This window comes from Nyctibius grandis, chromosome 1 (genome assembly GCF_013368605.1).
Source record: "Nyctibius grandis isolate bNycGra1 chromosome 1, bNycGra1.pri, whole genome shotgun sequence".
Lineage (NCBI taxonomy): Eukaryota > Metazoa > Chordata > Aves > Nyctibiiformes > Nyctibiidae > Nyctibius > Nyctibius grandis.
The window spans coordinates 68991738-69016349 of NC_090658.1; the positions used below are offsets into that span (position 1 = coordinate 68991738).

The 24612-nt window shown below is 39.6% G+C and overlaps 1 protein-coding gene across 1 annotated transcript in view; it reads right to left on the reverse strand.

Annotated features, from left to right (window-relative positions):
* LAMA2 (laminin subunit alpha 2) overlaps nucleotides 1-24612 on the reverse strand; it is a 400132-nt gene that overhangs the window by 218490 nt on the left and 157030 nt on the right. The window contains 6 exon segments of the mRNA XM_068416012.1: nucleotides 3834-3994; nucleotides 13215-13314; nucleotides 14713-14891; nucleotides 16604-16721; nucleotides 18948-19037; nucleotides 22355-22534. Of these exon segments, the coding sequence (XP_068272113.1) occupies nucleotides 3834-3994; nucleotides 13215-13314; nucleotides 14713-14891; nucleotides 16604-16721; nucleotides 18948-19037; nucleotides 22355-22534 (828 nt within the window).

Consider the following 24612-nt stretch of genomic DNA (forward strand, 5'->3'; position numbering starts at 1 on the left):
TTTAGGGATATTGTTTAGTGGTTGTTAGGTTAATTTGTCCTATAGGCAAATATAAAGCTAGCTTTCTACAAGGAGTATGTTGCAAAAGGCCCACGCTATGGTGCTGGCTTAGTAATTCAATATTTTTCTCAAGATAGCCCAGAAAATTATTTTCCTTTCAAAAGTGTTATATACAGTCTCTTTAATCCAGGAGACAGTGCTCTATGGTATGCACACAGGACCAAATTATTGGCTCCGCGTCAGCAGAGAATGAACATATTATAAAAAGTCTGTCCACGCTGTGTAGTCTGTGTTTGCTTGAAATACACATCTCTGACTTAAGTTCACCAAAAGCCATTTGATAGCCTTCTGGTTAAGATCTAGCAAAGATGGAAAAAGGAGGGCAAAGCATGGGGAGGTATGGGGAGAAAGGATAGCACACACAGATTAAGATAAAATAGGGACAATGAGGGGAAAGGGGTAAGGACAGGTAAAGAAGGAGATAAAACAAAAACGTAAACAGGTTTTCACCACCATACAGTAACAACATGCGTAGCAAAATATCTTTGTGCTATCTCTGTTGCTGTGCTGTATCTATGCTCCCCTTCAACATCATATAGACTGTGTTCAACAATCAAAAATTCTCTTTAATACAACTCAAGGCTACTAATTACTTTTAACTTCAAAATCTCATTAATTTAAAGAATGGTATTTTTACACTTTCGCTAGCAATCTCAGCATTAATCAATGCCTATTGTTGCCATAGATATGCTGAAATCATACCTACTATCCAGCTACTCATGCGTCATATGAAAGATAATGTGGGTAACAACGGGAAACTCACAGGCACCCAAATTCTCTCATGCACAATTCTACTAACTAGAATTATGAACGCAGGTCCTAAAAGTTCCAGACCTTGCTGATGTGCTTACTGTGTGCAGAGTGGTGTCCTGGTTTGGCCTAAACCAGGCCGATTTTCCTTTCAGTGATTTTTACTTTCAGCTAAGTCTCCTCTAAGTAACTGCACTTTCTGAAACTAACTGCATGTTTTTGCAGACAGTGTCTGCTTCCAGGACTGATAACGCTCGAAGTTTGTAGTTATCACTGAGGCACCGGTAGGGATGTTGTGCAGAAAGGCTCTTGCTGTACTTATTCTTGAGAGAAACCAAGGTCACTGCTGAATTCCTCACTGCTTACGAGTGAAGAGCCGAAGGGGGGTCGCAGCTGCAGGGGGGAGCGGACAGGGCAGGTGACCCAAAATTGACCAACGAGGGTATTCCATCCCATACACGTCATTCTCAGTATAAAGCGGGGGGATCACGAGGGTCTCGCCCTCTCTCTGCTACGGCCGGTGTCCAGGGAGGACTCCGTCTGTTTTCCTGCTGCCCCCGATCCCGATCCGTGCGTTCCTGAATCCAGCTCTCGACCGTTGCTAGGCCCAGGCTGGGCCTTCCCGGAGCCTGCCCTGCAGTGCCGGTGGTGACGTGGCTGACTTCAGGGGAGCTCAATCTTGGTTTTGTATATATATTTGTATATATTTGATTATTTCTATTATTATTATTATACTTTTTTTTTCATTATTATAGTTTATTAAAACTGTTTTAATTTTCCAACCCAGAAGTCTCTCTCCCTTTTGCCTTTCCCTTTCCCTCTGGGGGGAGGGGGAGGGGATAACAGAGGGCATCTGCCGCAGGTTTAATAGCCAGCCCAGCTTTAAACCATGACAAGTGGGAAGGGTAAAACAAAAAAAGAGCTGCAAAGCAAAAGCATGCACTTAAATGAAAAGTCGTCCTACTCCACAGTCACAAGCATGTCAGCGAGTAAAACCTGTATAATTCTATTGAGTAGGCAGCAAATTCAGTGGATAATAGATATATAAAACTCGAAGTTGGAAAGGAGACCTAACCTATCCTTCAGCCAGTGAAGCAATGTTTCTACAGCCTCATCTATTTCTGAATACTGTGTTCAGTCCAGTTTTAAATTATGCAAAAACAAGACTTTGACCATATACATACAGAAAGCTCTCTAAGATAATTAGTGATAAAACAGTCATTTATACTTGTCCCTCACCTTTCTGTACTTTAATTTACTCTGGCTAATGTGGTAAAGATAACAATCTAATGCCCACTTTGTTGCATTTTGCTGCTTACAGTTAGAACTGTTCTTCAGCAGTCAATTTCCTTTACAAGAAAACTATCTTTAGTAAATTTAGAGCTCATCGTATGTAATTGAAAGATGTGATTAAAAGAAGGGAAGCATTCTTCCTAAGACCTGCTATTAACTTGTCCAGACATCCCACTTTATTCTTTATATGGAGCATAACTAATCTGATGATTTCAGTGTCCCTTTGACCATAATCTGCTTTTATCTGAATTTGAAGATTGCTAGTGAAAATAAACGTGTATGTATCTGTATCTCAGCTACCTGCAAAGGGTATCATTTTTCTCCCACAAGCACTTAAAAGGCGATTAGAGGAGCAGAAAGGAAACAAAGGATGAACAGCGAGAAAAAAGTGTATATAGTGTGGACTCTCTGGGAGAGGAACAATTATCTCTACTCCATATTTGTTCATTTTGGTCTGATTGTACTAACAGGGCAGTTTGGCATTGCACAAATAACGTCATAATAATAAGAATCATTCAGCAGTGGTTATCTTCTATTTTGCGTATGACACCTTCATCAAAGCTCCCTTTCAACTCAGAATATAGCAAAAGCACCCCTTTTCTGATGTTCTACACTTGATACCTAAGGAATTAGAACTGTGATATGGATAGATTTTATTTCTGACAGAAAGTATGTAACTGTTACATAAAGTGAGGATAAGGTTAATTCTCTGAGTAGATTTCAGTGCTATTCAGCTGTCACACCAGAGCTTTATGTGTGTATGCAGCATGAGCTGATAGCTTTTTTTTTTACGTTCCTTTTTTTGTACATTCTTGTGTTTCAGGACGTAATGTAAGTATTTTAAAATGACACTTTTGACTAATTCTGTTAACTAAATGCTGGAAGGAAACTCCCACAGAAACAACACAGAAAAATTGACCCACAGTACAGTAAATTGTCCTTTGGGCCTATTCATGGTCACTTACTAAACTGTGACTTACAGAGCACCACCATTTCTAAAGCAGTTCTGGTACCTATAGTTCTAGGTACTTTATAAGATGTGGATTCATGTGCTTTTAGAAGTTTTTTATTTCAATGTAATATCAATATAATTTGCTGGAAGTACATGAAGGCACACAAAGAAAATAATTCTTAAATTTTCTTCCTAGAAATTAAAAAATTCATCCTAGAGAAAGGATGGATTATTATTTTTTTAAATATGTTTGAGATTTCTAAACAACCACCCCAAGGCAGGAAAGAATGCTCTCAGTTTGGAACTTAGCAAGAGAAGAGGATTATATCTCTAATGACAACTCTTAAAAGGCAACTTTTTTGTTTGTTTTAATACATGATCAGTTCATGTCATTTTCTCTTTTGAAGTCATATTACAGGTTAGTTGCAGAGCCCACAATACTTCAAGCATATAGTTTCTGAGTAGATGAGGATGCGAGTTTGTAACAAATGATTCACAGGCTTCTTCAGTATCCCTTCATTACAGGTTTCTAAGGATTTATATGACTGGCAGCAGGCTCCTGGGTGCGTATGTTAATTGCAGTGAGTACTGAGATTACACCAGACAATCTAAGACCTTTCAGGACCAAGAACAAGTATTTTATGAGAAGCAACTAACACAGATACTAACATAGCTAGGTAGGAGAGTGGAACACTATTGTATGATAGAAAACCATTAATAGCAATCTTTCAATATCATTAGTATCTTCCTATGGCTCAGAAGAATTTGACATCCATACCTTGCAGATGCAGGGACCTATGCAAGGGTCAGCATTCACACTGCCTTTCAGTGAGCAGTTGCAGGGCAGGCACTCAGGATATCCTGTATAACCCAAGGCACATCTATTGCAGCTCTCTCCCGCATAGCCAGTCTTGCAGTGACAGAAACCAGGCAACATATCTATGGGAAGAGGGAGAAAACATGAGACATATTTAATTTATCATTATTATTATTATCAGATATGTGTTTTAGAGTGCGCAAAGCAACACCTTTGGTAGGTGTAACATAAGGGCATTTACTGTGGGTCAGACCATACGTCTATTTAACTCAGTATCCTATCTGAGAGAGCCTAGAATAAAGCATGTAAGAATAGAGCAAGTATATAGAGATTTGAATTTTGAGTTTCCAGAAATCCACATATTAGAGATCTTCTAGACTGCAACTTATCCCTACTTCCTTGCATCTAACAGTCCGTGGAAAACTTCTCTTCCATTAATTCACCTAACCATCTTTGAACATGCTTTTGCTTTCAGAAGCCATAAAGCTCCCTAGCAGTAAGTTCCACATTTAGCCATGTGTAGTGTGAAAGAAAACACTGATGTGTGTTAAACCTGTATTTATTGCCCTCTATTTCTCCTATCATAGAAAACAGCAAGTTAACCATTCCCCATGGACTTTCTCCGTGTCATCTGTGATTTCAATATACCTCTATCATATCCCACATGACATTTTTGTTTCATATGCCAAAAACTCCTAAGCCTGTTTAATATCTCTTTACACAGAAATGGCTTTGTATGGCTGAAAATCTCTACTGTCCTTCCCTGCACTGTTTCCAGTTCTAATAAATTATTTAAGGAGAAGGGAGTGCATAGTGTGGACCTATAAATGGTTTGATGTTTTCTTCAGTTTTGTTTTTTAAACATCAGTAATATTTTCTAAGGCCCTGTTGACCTTTCTGACTACTGCTGAGCCAACACTGAGCTGATACATCAAGGGCACAGTCCAAGGTAATTCTAAGAGCTGTTTCACAACAGGTAGTGGCTAATTCAGAAATCGTAATCAAGGTACAAGTAGAACTACTTTTCTCTGTGTTCTACTTTTCCTTCAATTGCTACAGAAATTCATCAGTTATTTTACTACCCAGCCACTGACTATCTTGAGATCTTTCTCAACATTTTGCAGTTCTTTCATTTTTCTATGCTGAAAGATTTTGTACTTGCTAACTTTGCCACCTTCCTACTCATCCCTTTTCCAGGTTAAATATGAATATTTTCAACAGTTCATATTGATCATCACTGTGAAAATGGTCCATTTATTCTTTTAACCAAGTACTAATCCATGAAAGAACCTTTCCTCCTCATTCTATTACACTTCCTGTCAAGGTCTTCGGTGAAGGATCTTGTCAAAACTTTTTGACAATCAAAATACAATATTAATCGAATAAGCCTTTGTTCACATGTTCATTGAATCCTTCAAACAGATTAATAAGGCACACTGTCCTCTACAAAAAAAAAAGTGATCTTGAGTTTTGCCCGTTTTTGCCACAGTTCAGAAATGGTATAAATAATTTATTGTTGTTCTACTGATTTGCTTCATACAGAAACCAGACCTTCTGATTATAGCTTCCTGGAACTCTCTGCCTTTCTCTTACAAATTGGATAAACAGTTTCTATTTATGTAATATTAATGTAAGTTTTTAAACATATTATACACTATATTTAGTGCTTCAAGCAACTCCATTTTTAACTACATCCAGAAGCCATGGATAAATATGATATATGCCTGATGAATTTTTATTCTTCATTTATCAGCTTGCTCGAAACCTGACACTTCTGTTTGAGACAGTTCTTCTGACTTGTCCCCATGAACAAAGACTCCCAAGTGAGAAATTCTCTGAGCTCTTCTATTCACTGACACAAAGAATTCACAGAATGAATTCACAGAACGAATTCACAAAGAATTAATCTAGCTTTTCTGCTGTGTTCTTTTCCTTCTTGAGATCTCCGGTTATAACTTGATTAAACCTTAATCATATTTAACTCCTACTGAATTTGAATCTCTAGCAGTCTTTTTGATTCTGATTTATCTGAAGAAGCACTTCTTAGCAACATTTAAGCATTTAGCAAATTATTCCTTAAAATACGTGTACGTGTTATTAAGAGTATGACTTTCCAGAATCTGTCACAATTTATGTCCTTTTCTATTATCCTCAATTGGATATAACTTCTGCTTTTTCAGGGAGCTTCTTTTTATTGTTTAAATAGATTTTTTTTTTCCTAGCATAACTGCGTTGCTTGAATTATTTTGAACTAGAGGAATGCATCTTCTCTGAATGTCTAATATGCAGTCTATAAACCCTGTGCTTGCCATTAGCAATCCTGGATTATTAATTCTGATTTTCTTTTTAAAAGTTTTCTTGTTTTAAGTTGTTTTTTAGGGAGGCCTTCTCATTCCTACAAGAATGTTGAATTTGACTGCCCTTCAAGAGGACAGTTTTAAACCAGTTCCTCATGCATAAATCCAGAGGTGCTTCTCTTTTTTTATGGTTTCTCTAACTAGCTGTTTGAAGCAGCAGTCACCTACAGGAGTTTTAAATTAATTTATCTGTTAATCTATACAGAGATGAAATTCAGCCTGTCTTCTCTAACCTTGCAGCCTCTTTGATCTCCTGTAGCATTTCATATTGACTGTCACCTTCTTGATCTGTCCTAATTATATACAGAATTTCAGTGCATGAAATTTCTGTGTTACTTACTATCATGAAACCATGTGCTCCATGGGTTTTGATGCCTGTGGCCCAGCTGATTCTCAAATTTCTGAGTTACACCCCTCTCAACTAGCCACTGGCAAGGCCCCACAGCGCAGCAGGCCTCAGGCTCTTTTGTAATCGGGGTCAATGCATCCTAGCCAGACAAACCTTGTCTTACCAGAGGAACTTCTGTTCCTTCCAGATGAAAATACCCTGCTGTACACCAGGGTTCAGCAGTAAAAGACACGGGCGAGTCTAACTCTTTAGAAATGAGCCAGTCATACTTGAAAGTTTCGAGAACTCAGTCTTAGGTTCACAAGTTAAGTCTCAGCAAACTCAAATTCAATTAAATGTCTCAGTATGGAACAACTCCCAAATACTCATTTAAATCTACAGTCTCTCTTCCACTGCCCAGTCACTCCATTTTTTTAGTTCCCCATCAAGAACCTTCTCCTGCTCTTTCTCTACAGTTAAGTGAGACCACGACTGGAAACTCCACTGTCACCAGCTCAGGAAACCCCTTTCTTATGCGGTATACACAGTAGTGGATAACCTTCAGCCTACCATTTACCAAGAGACCTCGGACTCCACAACAGAGAGAGGAAGGCATAGAGACTACTAACTGTCATATATTCTTCCAGCTCTTACACTTGTTGATATTGTTAGCCTTTGTATTTTATTTGGCTCAATGCTTTCTTCCATTTACAGCACTTGCAAGAGCTAGGTTCTCATTGTATTACACAGTATGTAAATTCCTGTCAGTGTCCTACTGGCTACCTTTGACCAGGCTTCTGTAATGCATATGTAGTGCCTATTATGTCAACAGCCTAATTACATTTCGATTTAGGGCAGATGTTTCAGGTCTGTCTTTTGTTGTTGTTGTAATGAGCTAACATTTCAGCAGAAGCACATCTTCGTTTGCTTTTCATCCATTATTTTACAGGCCTTGTTTGAATGGGGCTCTATTTGTTGAAGCTGTTATTCCCTGTTTTCTATCTGGATATTATCAGTTTCTGTCCTACCTTTGAGTGTACAGAGGCTTTGAAAGTTCATCCTAGAGGATGAGTCATCTTGAAGTATGAGTTTTATCAGTCAGTTTTCTCCCAGCCTACCAGTCTTTCAAAATCACACAAAAATAAATGCATGCAAAAGCACGCACCAGACACTTCAAAAAAAACTGCAATCCCAGGACTGGCCTCTGCCATTTTCACTGCTGTTCAACAGTGTATAAATTCCAAAAATGATCTCATGGAAGTCAGTGGGATTGTTTGCTGAGCAAAGTGCTATGAAGCCTGAATAAAGATCAAGATGTCACAGAATCACAGAATGGTTGGGGTTAGAAGCAACCTCTGGAGATCATCTAGTCCAACCCACTGCTAAAGCAGGTTCACTTACAGCACGTTGCACAGGGTCGTGTCCAGGTGGGTTTTGAATAATTCCAGAGAAGGAGACTCCACAACCTCCCTGGGCAGCCTGTTCCAGTGCTCTGTCACCCTCAAAGTAAAGAAGTGTTTCCTCATATTCAGATGGAACTTCCCATGTTGTAGATAACATCCACTGCTCTCCACTCATCTACCCAGCCAGTCATGCCATCACAGAAGGCCATCAGATTGGTCAAGCATGATTTCCCCTTGGTGAATCCATGTTGACTACTCCTGATAGCGGCCTTTTCCTCTACGTGCTTAGAGATGACATTCAGAATGAGCTGTTCCATCACCTTTCCAGGGATGGAGGTGAGGCTGACTGGCCTGTAGTTTCCTGGGTCCTCCTTCATGCCCTTTTTGAAGACAGGAGTGGCATTGGCTTTCCTCCAGTCCTCAGGCACCTTTCCTGTTCTCCATGACCTTTCAAAGATGATGGAGAGTAGCTTGGCAATAACATCTGCCAGCTCCCTCAGCACTTGTGGGTGCATCCCATCAGCGCCCATAGATTTGTGGGTGTCCAGTTTGCCTAACCCGATCCTCCTTGACCAAGGGAAAGTCCTCCTTTCTCCAGACTTTCTCTCTTGCCTCCAGGGCCCAGGATTCCTGAGGGCTAGCCTTAGCCGTAAAGACTGAAGCAAAGGCGGCATTCAGCAACTCTGCCTTCTCTGTATCCTCCATCACCAGGGTACTCACCTCATTCAGCAGTGGCCCCACATTTTCCCTAGTCTTCTTTTTGCTACTGATGTCTGGACCTTATTTATCCTAAAATGTCTGAGAAAGTTTTTCAGCAAAAATAAACACCTGTCATTGGGATTATATTCACAGAACCACAGAATCACAGAATGTTAGGGATTGGAAGGGACCTTGAAAGATCATCTAGTCCAATCCCCCTGCCGGAGCAGGATTACCTAGACCATATCACACAGGAACGCGTCCAGGCGGGTTTTGAATGTCGCCAGAGAAGGAGACTCCACAACCTCTCTGGGCAGCCTGTTCCAGTGTTCGGTCACCCTCACCGTAAAGAAGTTTTTCCTCATATTTATGTGGAACCTCCTGTGTTCCAGCTTGCAGCCATTGCCCCTTGTCCTGTCAAGGGATGTCACTGAGAAGAGCCTGGCTCCATCCTCATGACACTTGCCCTTTACATATTTATAAACATTAATGAGGTCACCCCTCAGTCTCCTCTTCTCTAAGCTAAAGAGACCCAGCTCCCTCAGCCTCTCCTCCTAAGGGAGATGTTCCACTCCCTTAATCATCTTCGTGGCTCTGCGCTGGATTCTCTCTAGCAGTTCCCTGTCCTTCTTGAACTGAGGGGCCCAGAACTGGACACAATATTCCAGATGTGGCCTCACCAGGGCAGAGTAGAGGGGGAGGAGAACCTCTCTTGACCTGCTAACCACACCCCTTCTAATACACCCCAGGATGCCATTGGCCTTCTTGGCCACAAGGGCACACTGCTGGCTCATGGTCATCCTGTTGTCCACTAGGACCCCCAGGTCCCTTTCCCCTACGCTGCTCTCCAACAGGTCTGTCCCCAACTTGTACTCATACATGGGGTTGTTCTTGCCCAGACGCAGGACTCTACACTTGCCCTTGTTATATTTCATTAAATTTCTCCCCGCCCAACTCTCCAGCCTGTCCAGGTCTCTCTGAATGGCTGCACAGCCTTCCGGTGTGTCAGCCACTCCTCCCAGTTCGGTGTCATCAGCGAACTTGCTGACAGTGCACTCTATTCCCTCATCCAAGTCATTAATGAATATATTGAATAGAACTGGTCCCAGTACCGACCCTTGAGGGACTCCGCTAGACACAGGCCTCCAACTGGACTCTGTCCCATTGACCACCACTCTCTGGCTTCTTTCCTTCAGCCACTTCACAATCCACCTCACTACCCGATCATCCAGACCACACTTCCTCAGTTTAGCTGCGAGGATGCTGTGCGAGACCGTGTCAAACGCTTTACTGAAATCGAGATAGACCACATCCACAGCTTTACCATCATCTATCCACCGGGTTATGTCCTCATAAAAGGCTATCAAGTTGGTTGAGCATGACTTCCCCTTGGTGAAGCCATGTTGACTGCCCCTAATGATCCCCCTATCCTTGATGTGCCTAGAGACAGCACCAAGGACAAGTTGTTCCATCACCTTTCCGGGGATGGAGGTGAGGCTGACCGGTCTATAGTTCCCCGGGTCCTCCTTCTTGCCCTTTTTGAAGACTGGAGTGACATTCGCTTTCCTCCAGTCCTCAGGCACCTCTCCCGTTGCCCACGACTTAGCAAAGATGATGGAGAGTGGCCTAGCAATGACTTCCGCCAGCTCCCTCAGCACCCGCGGGTGCATCCCATCAGGGCCCATGGATTTATGGACGTCCAGATTGCTTAATTGGTCCCTGACCCAGCCCTCATCTACCAAGACAGATTCCTCCTCTATCCTGACTTCTTCTGGGGCTGCAGGGGTCCGGGGCTCCTCAGGACAGCCTCCAGCAGTATAGACAGAGGCAAAGAAGGCATTCAGTAACTCCGCCTTCTTTTTATCCTCTGTCTCCAGGGCCCCCACCTCATTCACCAGTGGGCCTACATTGCCTCTAGTGTTGCTTTTACCTGCAATGTATTTGAAGAAGCCCTTTCTGTTGACCTCTCTTGCAAGGTTTAATTCCAAGGACGCCTTAGCTTTCCTAGTTGCCTCCCTACATCCTCTGACAACAGACTTATATTCCCCCAAGTGGCCAGCCTCTCCTTCCATGATCTGTACACCCTCTTCTTCCACTTGAGTTTGCCCAGCAGTTCCCTGTTCAACCATGCAGGTCTCCTGGTACCCTTCCTTGACTTCCTACCTGCTGGGATGCTCTGATCTTGAGCTCAGAAGAAGCAGTCCTTGAATGCTAACCAACTTATCTTGGGCCCCCTTACCTTCTAGTACCCTGTCCCATGGGATTTCCCCTAGCAATTGCCTGAAAAGGCCAAAGTTGGCCCTCCTGAAGTCCAGGGTTGTGATTTTGCTAGCTATTCTGTTCTGTTTTATATTGTATATAAAGAGGCAACAGGGAAAAAAACTTCATGCATGATAGCATGCAGTGAAGACTGAGTCACAAACTCTTCCGGTTTCCAAATCTCACAGCTCTTGCAGGTGCTTGAAAGCCAAGTAAAATAGCTATTTGTTAAAATCTAGCCACTACAGCTTGAAACAAGAGTACTGATTCACTGAGAAAGCCTAATTACTGGAGTACAGAGTAGTTCTGAATGTATAGGTTCCACCTTCGCTTCTGTATGGACAATTGCAAGTGATGACAATATCAGTGATGGTCAAGTTTACCTATTAATAGGACAGATTGGACATAGGTGGACAAGTTCAGTTTTAAAATTATTGTCTTTCAGTTACAAAACCTAAAGACATTTTCATCAGTTTATTTTATCAATACTACAATTTGCAAACATACTATGATTTATTATAAGTTTCTGGCTCTATCTTTTCTATATTGCTGATGGACATATCATATAATGTTGCTATGAAAGAATATTTGAAAAGCATTCTTGATTCAAAACCAAAAATATAATATACCAAGATAGAATAATAATATTTAATTTCAGAATGGCAAGTGAAACATACAAGGACAAAGTTATACTAGGCTGATCAAAATTGAAAATATATATGCTTAATATATAAAAATATTAAAAAATACTTCTTTTTTCTCCTGAAACAATGCGTGGACAATTATGAAGCAACTCATTCATGCCCTCCTCTTATCTACCAAAACCCAATGACGACTACATGATGCAGTCATTTAAATCATCTTGTTGCACTTCATCAATGTACCAGTTATTACGGTATTCGCTACAATTTTCCATTTTAATTGTTGCTTACCTACAGTATTCAAGCACACAAAGAACGTACAGCCTCCAGCTTTATTTTCCTTGAGAACTGTTCACAGTGACTTTATATCCCCAGTGATTTTCCTTATTATTATATTTCCATTTTAGTTTAATGTTTTCAATCTTCCCAACTCATTTGCTTACCGCACATTTAAGAAGTATATTCCCATCTTACACCAAGCAAACAATTTATCCTTAAACAACTAGCCAGCAAACTCAGATGTATTTCAACCTACCCAGTGTGTATTCATTCTGGTTCACAGGTGAATAGATGAGTCCTTCAGACAGATCATGCTTTCCAGCCTTTCCTTTATCAAGGCTCCCCAGTGCTTCAAACCCAGCTGCTGCCCAGGGTCAGCAGTGTACAGTAAAAATAATTTTATCAGGGTATTGAACATAAATTTGAGGGAGAAAAAAAAAATCTTCATCTATTTAAATTGGCAGTAAGCTAAATTAATTTTCCCCAAGTTGAGTTTGTTTTGCCCATGACAGTAATTGGCAAGCAATCTCCTGGTCTCCACCTCGAGCTGCAAGCTGCTTCATCTTATTTTCTCCCCCTGTCCTACTGAGGGCAGTGAGAGAGCGGCTGGGTGGGCAGTTGCAGCTGGCCAAGGTCAACCCACCATATATACCACTGTGACAGTAATCAGTATCATTTTATTGAACTGATGTGATCAGTACATGGTTGTCACAGTAAATTTGACACCTCTGGGCCCTGTATTTGCATCTCTGCTATGCTGCTTTTACATTCCATTGATCTCTATTTCAAAAAAGATTGCTACAAAATCACTTGTCAATAGATCATAATTAGCCCAATTAAAACATCTCTTAAGAACTGATCTTGACTTTTGTGTCCAAAGCACAAGGAAGCAATTTATTCTCTATTTGAAGATAGCTTTTACAGGGCTATGGTAAACAGCTTGCAATCCTACATTAATGATATATATGGCACATAAATATGACACCTTTCAAACAGATTTTTGTCTAGGTTTCAAATGGAAATATGCTTAGAGAGGAAAAGAGATTAAAACATTATGGTTGTACTAGTTTTAATCTCTGCTGTACAAGAAGCAAGCTCTTTAAAGCCAATATTCTCCAATATATTCCATGGGGAATACTCTTCCAAATATACCCAAGTTTGTAAGTCATGAATCTGAAAGAATCCTCAGCTAAACTGGGAATATAAAATATGAGTTTCCAAAGAAAAGTATCATAAGAATGCAGGTGGATTATTGTTCGCATGAGTAAACTTAAACAAGATTTTTTTTTTTTACAAGATATCACAAATGTTATTCAGTATTTCTTTGACCATTGCTGAACTCAAGCTTTAACATTACTATCTTTTATGTGTCTTACCTCCTTCTGCATGTTTCTCGTCTTTGACACAGGTATCATGTAAAGACCCATTTGGATCACAGGAACACTGCTGGCATGGATATGGGCTATCTGGCAATACCTATAAAAACAAAGAGATTACAAAAAATCTTACCTTTAATAATTGGAAACGTTTATTTACTTCTTAAACAAGAAGGAGAGTACAACTTCTGTGTAGGCAGCTTGCACTTTAACAAAAATTAGATGGTTGTCAAACTTAGCCCATGTAGTCTATGCATTAAAAGTTACATTTTGGATTTTTATTTAGAAACATGTAAGTGATTTATATACAAATATGTTTTCAACTAAAAAAACAGGTGCAGAGATAAAAACAGGCCCTTGTATAATTAAAATCAATAAATGTAATGATGTAGATTTTAAGCATTCACTACCTAAAGTAATATTGACAAATAGATCAGTTGTTCTGGTCAATGATTCAAAAAACTAACTAAAGTTAGTTTTAACTGAACAAAAAGGCTAAGTGAAAAAAAAGTGAACATTAGACAATGGAACAATTTCCTTTTGTTCTTGAAAAGATTACCTCAACCAAACTTAAACCTTAGTCTAATATCACACTGGGAATATGAACTAGAAGTTCTGCATGAACTAGGTATATACACATACTATAGATAATACACTACACACAGAGACATATATAAAATCCCTAATAGTTGGATGATAACCTGATTCAGAGGAAAAAATCAAGTGTTGAAGAGATCAGTACTCCTTTTCTCAAGCTCTAAGGCTAAAACCAATATATTAGGGAGAATGTAATTATTGTTATTTGCTGATATTTTCTGTGTTTGAGGGTTGAAAACCAATCACACTAAAGGCCATGATTTACCCAACTGAAACTACACAGACAAAATATCAGGAATTTAAGCACACACTAACATTGTAGCTATCTAAAGCACAGGCGCAGCCCATATTGGCAATACAACCTAATATAAGATTCACCTTCTGACAGCTTCAACTTAGATGAAAATACAGCTTTATATGATGAAACACAAAAAGCAATTCCCACTGCACTGAAAATGAAAGGCATTCATGGGAAACTATAGAATTTCAGTGGTTATTAATTCTACATTACATTTAAAAAATAAAAAGTACAGAATCTTTCTCTCCAATATCAAATATAGTAATACTTCCTTGATCTTTGTTAACAAATCTTGACATTCATTACTGACACCAAAGTTCTGTTTACAGGAGCACATCCTCCTTTAAATTAAATTGAAATACAAACTGGATTCAAGCGCATTCCTACATATCAACACAATTCATTTCCATATTTCTGTGAGCGTTAAATTTACAGATTTCCAGCTGTGAAAAGCAACTCCTACACCATCAGAATTAGAAGTTAACCTTCACAAAATGGCAGTTCAAACTGTGTCATCTCTTTTTAATAACTTGATTGCCCATGCTGAAGTGATGGTTTGAATGTTGAGCTTTACAGCGAAGTGACAATAGAACACGTATTTACCCCTTTAGGTCTGAAGTAACCGTCGACGCAGGTCTCGCAGTTTATGCCACCAGTGTGGCTCGTACAATTCACACACACGCCGCCCCCAATGTATTCTCCATGGACATTCAAGCTCTGATTTCTGTCTGCAACATCCTGATCATAGTAACACTCCTCAGTCTTCCCATGACAGTTGCATGCTAAAAGAGAAGGAACTGTGTTAGCGAACACTTTGCAGCTGGAGATGCCACACTGTTATTAAGGTATTAAAAAGAGTCGTTCAAAATCTTCTCATTGGTGCTGTGTACATTGTAACCGACAGCACATCTGAGCGTTAATTTACTACTTCAGCTGTGAAAAGTAACCTGGTCCCATCACAAACACAGCCTGGAATTCTGTATATTGTATTTTTTTTCTCGATGTTTTGTCTGGGGGAGTATGGAAGTTGACACATATAGCCTAATTAGGTTCTTCCTGTTTTGTTTTAGTGTTTTTTTTCTGTTTAAATTGATAGTCCAGAAACCTTTTGGTGGTTGCACACACATATGGTTCATGAAAGAGTCAGCTAATTTAAAATACAAAAGGAATTATAAGGAAAGCAGTAGAATGGTATGAGTAAATTAAAATAATTTCCATGAAAGCTGAAATACATCCTAAAAACACTATATATGCATATATGCAAATAAACACTTTATTTGCATATATGCATACAAGAACTAGGTCAGAACAAAGGGATTCCCAATCTTAAAACCTCTTTAGAAGTTCAGATTTGAACTCTTAGGCTTCAGGTCCACATGCAGGAGAGCTAACCTAATAATCTGTTGCTGTGACAATGAGGTAGCTCTCTCTCTCCCATCCCCTGTGGTATTAAAAGATTCATTTCCACATAAAGAGAAATTCAAAGCTCATCAACATTGTAGGGGGTCATTCTCCTCACATCTGAACCAAATCCCAGGGAACTGTTTCCACCACGAAAGCACAACAATTCACTGAGGGCTGAACAGGGCATAAGAAGTGTCTCTCAAAAATTAAACATGGAAATAAATGTACCCTGATTTCATTCCAGAATGCATTCCCCAGGGCAGACACAGTCCCTACTGAAACAAAGACCTCTGTGACCAAAGTTTACAGGACACAAATAAGCAATTACTACTTTTAATATGGGGATATCTGTTTCTTTTTATTTATTTTTAATCATTCATGGTAAAACTATAGATGCAATCTTACCATTGAATAAAAACTTACATGTAATGGAGCACTAGAGTTTATTATGCTCAGAAATATAGATGGTATGTGACCTTTGGAAGTAAGATATTAAAGTTCAATTGTAACTAACTTTACTACAGCAAATCTGAAAATGAAATTCTCACCCTGTTGGAAGGTGATATTTCAAGGTATGTTTTCATTCCATGCTGGAAAACCAGATACATTGTTTTCTCCATTAAAAAAATCAGAAACACAAATTGCATTTTCATCATGTAGAAATATTTTGTTTCAGCTAGGCTGAACATTATAATATATAAAAGTGCCATTTATACAAAAATCATGCCATTAAAGTTTAATATAATGAAAAATCTGTGAAAAAAGATTTTTTACTTATCAGGATAGAGTCCTGTTATTTTATCAAAACAAAACCAACATAATTATAAAAATTAATCAAGTCAAAATGATTTTTTTATACAGTATTCCACTAATATCAGCGCATTACAATAAAATATTCTGAGTTCAATAAAACCACGATTCTACATGTAATTTTTCTGTTAACTCTTTTGAGCCAGTCTAAATAAGTGAACAACTACTCATTCACAAATGTGGTTAGAAATAAAATTAATTGCAAAATCATGTAGGACCCAATTTCAGTTTTCACCAGCAGTTGCAATAAACTTTCTCTTCTGTACTGCTTTCAACTTACGTTCACATTCATGCTTAACCAGGAAAGTGCCCGCATGCCAAGGCTTTTGATTGAAACCAGGACAACATCGATCACATGTCTCTCCGCATGTGTTGTGCTCACACTGACAGATGGATTTCTAATTTAAAAGAAAAATAAATATTTACACAATGTGATGATTTGAAGAATCTGCCCATGTACATAATCTGCATTCCAGTTCAAATTATGAAAACATTAAGAAAGGCTATATTCTCTAATTCCTCTGTTTATTCATTTTTATTCATTTATGTATCCTACATTCACCAAGTGAGAGACAAAAGTGAATGTTTAATTTCTATAGCTCTATTTTAAGAAAACAGTCACGATGCAAAGGAAGACAGGTGGCCAGAGAATCTAAGCAGAATCTAAGAACGTAGGAGAATCAAATTCCAACTGTGTGAACAAAGGAGGATGGGAGAATGAAAGTTCTCCAATACAGCAAATAGGCCAAAGTGCTGGTAGTCCTCAGATACAGCTTCACATTACAGGAAAACTGATCTGATAGCTAGCTTACACTACAAGGAGTGAGCCACTCTCCACCCTTCCCTTAGATGTAGCAAACCTGCAGCTGCAGACGGAAATCAATTCTGGTGGCTGATCCTATAAAAACTGGTTTTTCTTTTAACTTTAGCATTATTTTTTACTGGATGAGTTAACTCATCATGCAACCTTCTAACTGCATAACTAATTCTATGTGAGGGACAGCAGGAGTTTTTAAACTAATAAGAGATGAGAGCAGGACCAGCCTTTCAGTCAGTTCTCAGTTCCTCAGCAGACCACCTTAGTCCCAGCTTACTCACAGCATGAAAATATTGCTGTAGGGAACACCCAAACTCTCTGAGACACAGAAGCAGCTTGGAAAAGATAAAAGAAACTGTCATTTGGAGAAATGAGGAGCAAAAATGGCCTTCCCAATAGTTCTTCAGTGGAGGGGATTCTCTGTGGTCTTTGTGAAGCTACTCAAGGTCAAAGCAGCAAGCTAACCTGGAGAAATTCTATGGCTCACAGGACAAAGCATAAATGTTGCAGAACAAGGTTAAGTTAAGGAATTCTTCAGAAAAGCAAGGCAGTAAATTCAAGTAAGTTTATTCTTTGTAATGCTAGAGGAAAGGTTCATTGTGCTAACAACTACCGTCATGATGTTTATAATCCAAAGCCCACCTATTTTGGTATGGCTTTGTCTAAAGAGTATCCCTGGCTTGAGTTGTCTCACTTATGCTATTTTTTATACTGGTCAGACAACAAATACATATTTGTCATCCTGCAGAACAAGACACCACACTTGTCAAAATGCCTTTATTTTATCTAGTAGTCTCACTATCTGAACTGAAGTATGTATTAATCGCAGTAACAGCACGGATTTTCTGAGGTAGGCCCAATTCTAAAAGATGGCACTGAGACAATGCTGCAGTTTGATAACTAAGGCCATCTGAAACAATAATTCAACACTTGCTATACACATCATCACAGAAAAGGCATAGAAGGATTAAACCAAGGGGTTTGTAACATTTTTACAAGGATCCATGGAAACTGCTTACAACTGTAAATGCATTCTCTGTAAGATTTCTTCCAGCTTGCTTTTTTTTTTGTATCAGTTCCTACACAATGGCTTAATGTCATATACAAACAAGATTTTCTGTTAAATCCAACAAAGCTCCTACTTAAGTGAATAGTATATGAAGAGATCCCACATTGTGGCACATTAGTAATACTAGTAGATTGGAAATTCTGTATTAGTGATAATGTGTGCATAGATTTGGACCATCAATAACAAATTATATTTCTATATTTCAATTATAATAGTTATGTGTTTATTAATGGCACAAGAAGAAACCTACAAGTTGGAAGACATTATAAACAGCTCATGATTTTCTAGACTAGCTTGACTGATCACTCAATTAATATGTCCCACATAGTAAACGCGCCATTCTAGAGCCATCATTTGTTTGCAAGTATCGATTAAATACTTGACAGTCATTTAGGAAACACCTTGATTAATATCCACAGGGAAAAGAAAGACTGACTGTTAGTGCTCATCTCTACAGCTACGTAACGTAACCCAAATTTCTTTTGTTCCTAGGAAACTTTCAATATGGACTGAATTATCTGAAACCTATTCTTTCATTTCAGAGAAAGCCTCCGCTGACATTGTATAACTGTTTATTATTCTGATTGCCAGCACTGTTTCATCCTGGCACTGCTTCTGACTGTTCTTCTAGGCGAAGAACAGACATAAATTCACAGAACTCTGAGGAATATCAAGATTTTTTCCCATGGCCCACCCTACGAATAAGGCATATAAAAAAAAAAAAAGAAAAATACATACATTGGTCGCTGGATCCAGTGGACAAGCCTTCGCATGGCCTGAACATATACACATGCCTCCAACAGAGATATCTTTTATAGAATAGTAATACTGTAAGACAAAACAGAAATTGAATTGCTAAGTGAATTGTAAAATGCAGGTGCCAAACTGCAGAATTCATTTCTGGTGACAAAACTGTCAGGTCCTGTTTTATTTCTTTTTTGATCTATTACAAATATAGCAGACGAATATAGCTGCGTCTTGATCAACAGATTCAGGCTTAGTGAAAGAAAAGGTATAAACTGGCACAGTTCCATTTGTTTGAAGTCACAAGAGCCATGCCAATTTATACACAGAATACACCAAACATGAGAATAGGAAAAGGCTATATGCACACTGGATAAAGAAAAGTCAAATACTATAAAATTTATTCCCTTCAGAAAACATGAAAAGGAAAAGGCATGATGATGGGGAGAAGAGAAAGGCTGGAACAAAAACTAAGAAAGAAACACCTTTGTTCATCTTAGCTGGGTCTTACTTGGGCATTCACTGGATTGTGGAAAGAACTGTTTTTCACTATTGGACTTTTGAATGACTATGGAATACCCTTCTTTACTGAGATTTAAATAACTTTTGACCTGGTGCTCTGCCATTTGATCATTTCTATTTTTTCTTTGGTGGGGATTAATAGCCCTAACCAGAAAGAAGGATGTAAAGATATTTATAGTCATGTATTATGACATATGTGAAAAGTGAATCTCACTTGCCATCTTGTCCGTTTTCATCTGGTTTGGCAAGGGTCCTGTAAATCCTAACCACTGGCTAATCAAAACAAACATATGCTATTTGCAAATTTTGTTGTTTCTGCATTCAACCTCTTCTTCAGATCATTAAGAAATACATCAAACAAAATGGGAACTCATATAACTCACAGTTAACCTTCTACCATACAGAAAATGTCTCATTTGTGGCTACCCTTTGTTTCCTGTTTTGTGGAATAGTGGCTTGTCTAATGTCTTCTATACGGAAAGCCAGACAAGGATGGCAAGTTTCAGTTGCTCCTTGTTCCTTTGAGGACAGCCTCATGGAGAGGTGCCATAGAGCAGTTATTGTTCTTTGTTGGTTTGAGAAATCTGTGGATCGTCCTGCACTAGGTTTTCATGAGTATACACTGATTTTTAAAGTGTGAATTCAATTTTGTGTTTCTGTTCACTTAGAATCAGATTATTAAATGTGCACTCTTATGTAAACACAGTTTCTATGATTAGCAAGTCTGCAATAACTGCACTCAACTGCAAGGGTTGCTGGGTTTGAATACAAAACAGAATGGCACATTCCAAACTTTCATAAATAGCCAGCACTCTATGTATTTAGAGGAAGAAATGGAAACCAGAAATGGGGAACAGAAGAAGCACATTTTCTATGCAGTTATCCACCATTGATAAATGATACTAACCAAAGCCAAGAGTAACAATACCCGCCCTTTGTAACAGGGCTTACTATAGTGGTACCCTAAAATTTCAAAAAGAAAAATAAGATCACAGAATCACAGAATGGTTGGAGTTGGAAGGGACCTCTGGAGATCATCTAGTCCAAGCCCCTGCCAAAGCAGGTTCACCTACAGCACGTTGCACAGGGTCGTGTCCAGGTGGGTTTTGAATAACCCCAGAGAAGGAGACTCCACAACCTCCCTGGGCAGCCTGTTCCAGTGCTCTGCCACCCTCAAAGTAAAGTTTTTCCTCATATTGAGGTGGAACTTCCCATGTTTCAGTTTGGGCCCATTGTCCCTTGTCCTTTTGCTGGGCACCACTAAGAGTCTGGCCCCATCCTCTTGACACCTGCACCTAAGGTATTTGTAAGCATTGATAAGATCCCCCCTCAGTCTTCTCTTCTCCAGGCTGAACAGACTCAGCTCTCTCAGCCTTTCCTCAGAAGAAAGATGCTCCAGTCCTCTAATCATCTTTGTAGCCCTCCACTGGACTCTCTCCAGTAGCTCCCTGTCTTTCTCGAACTTGGGAGACCAGAACTGGACATAGTACTCCAGGTGTGGCCTCACTAGGGCAGTGTAGAGGGGGAGGATAACCTCCCTCGACCTGCTGGCCACACTCTTCCTAAAGCACCCCAGGATACCACTGGCCTTCCTGGCCACAAGGGCACACTGCTGGCTCATGCTAAACTTGTTGTCCACGAGAACTCCCAGGTCTTCCTCTGCAGAGCTGCTTTCCAGCAGGTCAATCCCCAACCTGCACTGGTGCATGGGGTTATTCCTCCCTAGGTGCAGGACCCTACACTTGCCTCTGTTGAACTTCACGAGGTTCCTCTTCACCCAGCTCTCCAGCCTGTCCAGGTCTCGCTGAATGGCAGCACAGCCTACTGGTGTATCGGCCACTCCTCCCAGTTCTGTGTCATCAGCAAACTTGCTGAGGGTACACTCTGTCCCTTCGTCCAGGTCATTGATGAATAAGTTGAATAAGACTGGATCCAGTACTGACCCCTGGGGAACACTGCTAGCTACGGGCCTCCAACTAGACTCTGTGCCGCTGATCACAACCCTCTGAGCTCTAACATTCAGCCATTTCTCAATCCACCTCATGGTCCACTCATCTAACCTACACTTCCTGAGCTTCCCTATGAGGATGTTATGGGAGACAGTGTCAAAAGCCTTGCTTGAAGTCAAGGTAGACAATGGAAAGAGGAAGTGAGCAGAAAGAAAAAATATGGAAAGGTATACATCCCCCAAAACAGTTTTAAGAATGCTTAGCAGAAAAATCAGAGGAAAATTAGAATAACACACAAGATTTGAGCAGCAGGAAAACAGGGAGATGTGGCATAGGAAGAAAGTACAGATTGCGGAAAGAACAGGTAGGGGTGTGCACACACAAGGAGCAGTGGAGAAGATGAGGATATGGTACGAGTTTGAGTGCTGCATCCATTCTTTTAAGCTAAAGCACAACGTAAAATTTTTACTGTCAGCAACAATCATATAATAATGCTAAAAGTGTTGCATTCAGGCCCTGCCACTACTTATAGTACCACTAGCAGAAATTATACTCAAAGTAAGTGTTCAAGGAATGTTACAGGTAGCAAAGGATTGAGCAGCAGAAGAGGCAAGAGGACATTAACAGCAACCACTTGCCATTTACCTGCATCTGAATGCTTGCAGCCAAAGGAGATGTATGCTTATGCTAATAAGCATGTTATGTACGTTAATAATGCCATTAAGCAGGAAAGATAAAATTGTTACTTCTGCTATAGAGAAGATAACAAATCACTGTGAAGAGGGAATTCTCTAGCACCAGGATTTTGACAGATAACAACAGGTATTCATCTTCTCCCAAAATTTCCTATGGCAAACAAATGCACGTACAGCATTTACAAGTATAAGAGAACTTCTACACGTGCATTTCTACTGCTTTGCCAGAACTTACCCTCCTTGTAACAATTGGATCAATTTCATTCGGATCTTTGTGTGCGAACATCATTAAATCAGCATTTAGTGTCCGTATTCTCTGAAATCTCAGGCGAATAAAGCGAGCAGAGGTGAATTCTAGTAATGCGCGTGAAGGATCATCAGCACTAGGCCGTCCATTAATTAGAGAAGTGTGAATCTGAAGAGAGAATTATTAAAGCAATATGGAATTAAGATTACAGCAACGCTGCCATGATTATGCCGACAAATATCATTACAGGCACTGTGTGAATGCCTTTGTAGATGTAAAATACCTTCTTTCTTTAGAAAGCAGATTTCCCCAAAAAATATTCCATGTACCCAAAGACCTCAGTTATGGAGAGTCTTTACAGTAACAACATTTTGAGCAAAGGAAAGTCATCAGTTACAGAAAGACTGTAGCACAAACTGCATACGTGTACCAAGGCCCTACAATAGCGTCCATGGTGCAGGCAACCCATTTCTCCTCCTCTAGTCTAAAATACATATTTTCAAGTTAGCGAACAACGAAAGGGCTCAAAAATTTTGAGTTAAAGGAATAGATACTTGGAATGGGGCTCATAATTCACCAGGGGTTACTTTGCACCTCTTAGAGCAGTCATCATCAGAAGACTTTTGAACTACGTGTTTTCTAAAGCCAGGATAAGGTAACTTATGAAATACTGAAAACTACAATAGCTAGATGAGACAAAATAAGTATTCATAAGCATCTCCCCTTTCTCACTGTCTCTTTACACAATACATAATTTCCTTTGAATCTTGTTCTCAGCAAGCTGAAGCAATTTCCTGGGTTGCAACTGTTTTTACCTGGTCCCTAAGGAAAGCCTTTATCGCTTCTGAGAACTCTGTTCAGCCTTTGTTTTTCCAAAGATGCTACCAACCTCTGCTTACACTGTGGTTTCTGTAAAGATTGCCCCCTTTCTCTGCCTGCCCCACCCTAAAGTCTAGAAAACTTCTAGGTAAGTGTGTTCTGTGGCTCTTTCGTGAAGAGACTCTCTGACCCTAATTGCAGCATCAAGGGCAATGCAACAAAAATAAGCAACCTTCTTTCCCTCTTGTCTTTTTAGCTGATCATGGCATACATTAGCTGTGAATCAACAAAATAAAACAGATGGGCTGCTACAAAATTGTTCTCGGAAAAGGCCTACAAGAAGAAGAATGGCAGGTATAGCAAAATATTGTTAATGAGCACCTAGGGGTAGGGAGGAAACCATTAATTTTCCTGTATTCTGAAGTGTTAAATTTTAATTGGGGCATTTTTATTACAGGCTGGTACACTGAAAGAATGTTCAGATACTGAGCCAAATGTGCAGAACATTAGAATGAAGAAGAGAATTATTTATTCTTTGCAATGAACATGTTGTGCACCTTACCTCAGTGCTCTGAGAGGTCAGGCCAAATAGTCATTTTTTTGTCATTGAACTTGATCATATTACCACTGTTTTAGGCAAACAGCTACACTCAGAATGCCAGCTGGCACTCACTCAGCAGTGGCTGCCTCACACCGAGGAAAGAGACAGCAAACCTACTGCTCCCAGTAAAGCAGTAGCTCTTCCTTTCCTGGAGTTTTTGTAGGTGCTGGATTGAACAACTTATTGAACAACTGCTGTCTTGCACTGGCTACGTGATACTATTCACTTATTTTCACTAACAACAGGAAAATCCTAAACCTCATCACATCCAGCATCCTGCTCCATTGTATCCACACGTAACACACAGTCACTGGGAGCCACTCTGCCAGAAACAACTATCAGTCATATCTTGCCTAAGTATGAATCAGCACCTCTAGGCTTCTGCCACATTATCTCCAGGAATAGGTGATATTGCCACCTCCTCCTGAGATCATTAACACCATTCTCACTTTGAGCTCAGACTCAATTTTGCTCCTGACTACAAGTAATTAAAGTAAAGGAGACAGTTGGCTGGAAACAAACAGAATAAAATGCTATGAAAAAGACAGAGTACAAACAAAAGATGATAATAAAAAACCCAGAGAGAGCAAGGAGGAGCTCCTGAATGAGAAACGTCTGGCAACAAGCAGGACAAAAACTCATGACCAGAGATAGTAAACTGCTCAAGTCCCCAGTGAAAAGAGAGAAAGTGTGGAGAGTAAACTTCAAAAGAAGCCTGGAGATAGTGGCAATAGGTCCAGTGGAAATTGATAGATCTTTCCAAAAGAAGCAAGATTTTAGTAAGAGTACGAGCCTGAAGACTTCTTTGTGTAATATTTACCTGTGA